The following is a 5,331-nucleotide window of genomic DNA, read 5'->3' as shown; positions in this document are numbered from 1 at the left end:
ATCTGGTGTCCGCACAGAATAATTAGCCCTAGCAAAAACATTAGGGTGACTATGATTTACAAGATAAATTTGCTTTAGGAGATAGTAGTTCGATAACGATAAACAACAAAGCTGTGGACAACAAAGAATGTCAATAGGCAAACGAAGTTGCAGCAATCTTCAAATCCTGGTATTGTCTCCATCAAAAGTCTACTTTTGATTTCGAATGAAGATCTATTTATAGACTTTTTATTAGTTATTTCGATTATTCATCCAAATAGTCGAGAATATCCTCTATGAATATGAAGATCTCTGCTACTTATATTACTTATCAATTAGTTATTATTTTAATCAAATTAGACCCGTTATTTTTTATTTTAGATTTCTCACATAAAAATATTTATCGCCTATTCAATGTATTTGCTTCTCTAATTATTAATTACAATTAAGATGATTAAACTTTTTTATTAAAAAAATCTATGAATAATTGCAAAAAAAATTATGCCAATTAAAAAAAAATACTTTGTGAATTCATGACTACTAAATTCAGATTTAACAAGTATAATATTAAAGCTAACAATAACATATAAATCACAATAATTAATAATAAAATGGACCCCACTGTATTTTTATAAACTGTATGAACTATTGTATGAAGAACACGTAGCAAAGTAGATTACAGCACTGCATGATCTGATAACTTATTTTGGCAAACGAATCTGATCAAATAAATGACTAATATACTCATCATTGTTAGCTGGACAAGTGGATTTGACAATGCTACTTCATTCATAATTGCTCTGCACAATAATAAAGTATTTAAATGAAAGATTTGAAACACAACTCTGATTGACCTATTGGTTGAGAGCTTAGGCTTTCAATTAAGAGGCCCAGGGTTTGAGTCTATGTGTATGCATTGCGTATGAGAGTTTGTCTTAAATGACCTAAATGTCCAAAAAAAAAAAAAGCTTTGAATTATATAAGTGAAGAAAAATTAGCTCGTTAACTACATAAATGATTGAAAATTTAAGTAAATCCATCACTCTCAGTGACTAATCCTCGGCTGGCCTAGAAGAAGCACCCACTCCAGAAATCTACTAACCCGCACTTGATTGGGTCCCACTTAAGAGGCACTACCGCTCGAGGGAAATCGAGCACGGATTGGGAGTTCCCCATTCCTATATATATAGCTTCAAAGCTCAATGAAATTTAGTTTAGGAGAAAATGATCAAAATAGTTCTTGACTCCTAATAAAAGATAAAAATGATCTCCAACTATAATAAATGATCATTTTTGTGCATAGGCTATTTAAAGATGAATAAAAACAGTCACAACATGAGACTATTTTGATTTCTTTTTAAGAAATTGAAGGCCAAAAATAATTTTTTAATATAGTTATTGATCATTTTGATCTTTCATGGTAAAGGACAATTTTGATAATTTTCCCTTTAGTTTAGTATTTTATGAAAAATAAAAAAAAAGTGACCTTTTTCTTTAATGAGAACAACCATGAGTGTGCTTCTAAAATTTTGAACGTTAGAATTTTGAATTTGAATTGAGCTTTGTAAGATCCATTGAAAATAACAAAGGAAAAAAGGAAGAGGAAGAGAGATGGAGAAACTAAAAAAGCCCTTCTTTTTTACCTTTTCATTTGTTCCAATGCTAAAAGATTATGCTTTAATGAATCTCTCTTGACTGCCTCTCGCTCTTATCTTTTATTTTAATGATAAATATGGGGAGCCCATTTCGAAAAGTAAAGCAAAGAGGACAACATCAAACCTCAAAAACTAAAGAAAAGTATGCTTCCAACTCCTTTTCTTTGTAGAAAGCACTTAGTTTTCATCTTTCCTTTGCCTTAATTTCTTATTGCCTAAGTAAGTTCTCCAAAACAGAAAAAATATTGTTCGTGATGTTATGAGATTTTGCTTTTGTTCTTCTTCTGCAGAAATCTAATCAAGACCTCCCCTTTGAAAGTAAGGAGGCAATGCCACTAAGATTTTATTTGAGATAGCTTTCTTACTATTTTATAAATCAAATAAAATTTGTATTAAAAAAACATTTTTTTAAAAACAGTAAGAAAGTTGTTCCAAACGAAGCCTAAGGGCATCTTCAACTGAAAATCCCATTTTTCACTCCAAAATGCAGTGAAATTAAAAAATGTCGTGATTCATCTTCAATCGAACTCCGTTTGCGAGCTTCTGAAAAGGTAACCGTCTTTCTCCTCTTTGGCGCGTTTCTTCGGCAAATCCGGTTGAGACAAAAAAATTGCGTTAGTGAACAGTGCAACGCCAATATTTGGCGTCACACATATTGGCATTGCACTGTTCAGCCGCAAGTAACTAGTGGAAGATTTGGCGTGTGGCTGAAGCGATCAAACAACGCCATACGCATGTTTGACGTTCGGTTGGAGATGCTCTAAGTAATTAAAAAAAAACCTGATATAATTTCTGAGTGAATGAAGAGTATTAAGCAGTAAAAACTGCAATTATTGCAATTAAGTGAAAGTGAGGAAATATTAATTATTATATATTTGATTTAATAAAAAAACAATCAAGATATTATGGATGATCATTTCTTGTAAGGAATTTTATGTGTCAAATAGAAAGAACTGTGATAGAGTACAAAAAAAAAAGTTCCTCAAAAAGAAAAGCCATAATGTTTTTATTTCCCTCCTCAATGAAACCACCCACATGAACAGCACTAAAAAATCTATAAACTTCTATGATTCACTTTCATGAAATTAACAACATTTTAAAACTCTAATAGAGAAGCTATATGCTCATTATTATATCTCAACATGAACTGAAATTTATAAATTTAATGTGATTTAGAACTGCAGCCAATTCCTCCAATGCTACTCCCATTAGATGGAACAAACTGAAGCTGACAAGCGAGATGCAATAAAAACTTCACAGATAGAAATATCCCTACCCTCCACCTTGTTCTTGTTTGCCCACTGAGACTAAAAGTAACTTTCTGCTGCTTCAGAGCTATATCCATCTCATCCCTGGCTCCCTCATCAAGTGGAATCACTGCAGACTGGACAACATAATTCAGAGGCAATGAGCTGTTGTTTGGGACATCTAAGGGATCAGCTCGGAGCTCTGCAATTTCTATGGCATGAAACAATAGGATGAATTTGGCTTCAGAGAACCCTGCATCAGCTTTCGCATTGTGGTTCTCCGCGGTGATGGTGAGAGCCATTTCGATGTCGAGTGAGCCAGTCTGGTCATAATCGAGCTTGTTCAGGTGAGCATATGTGATGTGAATGTAAGGAATTTTGGGCTGGTAGATCATGTAGATTGCGAAGACAACGATGCCGGCGATGATGACGGCGATGGCAAGAACAGCACAGATGATGGCAACCAGCCATACCAGTGGGCTGGTGCGATCTCTGCTCCATGTATTTGGTCTTGGCATGAGGAAGTAGTAGTTGCAGAAGACATCTGTGTTTCCCTTTGGTTGTTTTATGTTTGATGAGGTTCTATGCAAAGTTGGAGATGGTAAAGTTTGGTATCTTGTTTGCCTTGGTTTGGATATATTGGGAGCATTAGGAGTAGCTTTCTATAGGGTAAAGGAAATACCAAACTTGCAGTGGTTTCAAGAGTTTGTACTTGCATTTGCTTAGGATTCATGAGAAGGAATGAAGTTTCGAGATCGGGTCTGTGGCCGAGTGGTTGATGGAAGAAATTCCTCCCATCTCATCCAGGTTCGAATCCTCTAACCATAAAAAAAAAAAAAAAAAAAAAAAAAAAAAAAAAAAAAAGTTGGGTAAAAAGAGTCGCTGGCAGATCCGTATACTACTTCCCCTTCTCTTCAATAAAAGTTTATCACTTTCCAAAATTTCAGAGCCTGTCAGTATTGAGTAACTTTGATCAACATACTGTTGAGTTGCTTTGGCTGAGCTTTTTCTATTATTGTGTTAAGTATATTGAGAAAAATAAAATATGCATATATAGACAAACAACCAAATATTCTTAAAAAATCAAAATAAATATATATAGTTTATATTATTGATATATCATCAATAGATGAACGAAGCCGGAATTATGTCTGACATCTGAAGGACGTCAGAATTCTGCTCGATCTCCAAATGGCGCTGAAACTTTGTCCGACGTTATAATTGAATTTCAATCCAGAAGTGATTCATTGTAATATGATCGTCCTAACTTTTGCGAACGAGTCAGCCTCTTGTATCTCAAGCAAACACTAGTGGAACTTTTTCAACTGGGCGTGGCCCCGTGGTTTTTTCCCTTTCTAGGGTTTCCACATAAAAATTCTGATGTTTCTATTTCTCTCATATTTGTGTGCTGCATATCCGTACAACGCTGAGACAGAAATTTTCTAATTCTATCGCCTTGTATATTCTAGCCCGCAACAATTATATTAAAATTTCTCATATAAAATCAAATATACTATGGGAAATCCCTTGTAATTGTATGTCCAAGCATTGATCTACACCATCTAAATTTAACTTTCTTCATCATGTAGTTAAGCTATTTAAGTAAAAAATTGGAATTAATTATCTTATGGTTGACTTGCGAATCTGACCCGCGTCAATTCTCCTCCATTTTCAAGAAAATTTAAGGAAAATTTTATGTCTACTGTTAAATAACCTGATATATCAAACAATTTTGAAAAGCACTTGCAAAAGAATTTAACGTAGATTAGGGGTGTCAATATTTGACACGACATGACAACCCGATACCTGATATATCAACAATTTGAAAGCACTTCAAAAGATTTAAACCTCGTAAGATAGGGGTCAATTACAGCACACTGACAACCCGACGCCGGAAAATCGAAACCCTGACCGGTTATAACGGGTCGGGCGGTTTGCAAAGCATCGCGACGTTTGATAAAACGGGTTCGTGTCTGTTCGAAACCCGGCGGGTTGCCGGTTCAATTTTGAAATCCGTTTAATTTGTTGAACAAATTGATTCCGCGCTGCCAGCTGCTGCCCGCCGCGCTGCCGCTGCCGTACACGTCCGAGCGCCAGCCGCTGCCGCGGCTGCCAGCCCGCTGCCCGGCCGGTGCCCCGTCGCCCGCACGTGCGGATTGCAAGAACCCAGTGCTTCGCTGCCTCCGCGCGTGCGCTGCGTGCTTTAGCGTTGCCCTACTGAGGCCCCAACCGCAGTTCAGCTGCACGCGACGCGCCCGGGCGTCGTCGCCGCTGCCTCGCTGCCATGGTGTGACTAAACCGGGTGGGGTCGTCGGGTCAACCCGTAAGCCCGCTCAGTCGTGTTCGGAGTTGACCCGTTTATTTACAGGTCAGGTCGGGTTAAGGCCCGAATAAGATGGGTTGACCCGAATTGAACGCCGCTAACCGATAGATTTGAAGTCTAGCACTGG

The 5,331-nt window shown here is 36.8% G+C and overlaps 1 protein-coding gene across 1 annotated transcript; it reads right to left on the bottom strand.

Annotated features, from left to right (window-relative positions):
- Positions 1-2,653: 2,653 nt before the first annotated feature.
- LOC110099213 (NDR1/HIN1-like protein 12) lies at positions 2,654-3,608 on the bottom strand. Its single transcript, XM_020826298.2, has one exon. The coding sequence runs from the start codon at positions 3,397-3,399 to the stop codon at positions 2,797-2,799; it is 603 nt and encodes a 200-aa protein (XP_020681957.1). The 5' UTR covers positions 3,400-3,608; the 3' UTR covers positions 2,654-2,796.
- Between the last annotated feature and the right edge of the window lie 1,723 nt (positions 3,609-5,331).

This window comes from Dendrobium catenatum, unplaced genomic scaffold, assembly GCF_001605985.2.
Source record: "Dendrobium catenatum unplaced genomic scaffold, ASM160598v2 fragScaff_scaffold_789, whole genome shotgun sequence".
Taxonomy (NCBI): Eukaryota; Viridiplantae; Streptophyta; class Magnoliopsida; order Asparagales; family Orchidaceae; genus Dendrobium; species Dendrobium catenatum.
This window is presented reverse-complemented; position numbering and strand designations above follow the sequence as displayed.

Excerpts from the sequence above, each read along its gene's own strand:
- LOC110099213 (XM_020826298.2), bottom strand. The coding sequence starts at position 3,399 with ATGCCAAGACCAAATACATGGAGCAGAGATCGCACCAGCCCACTGGTA.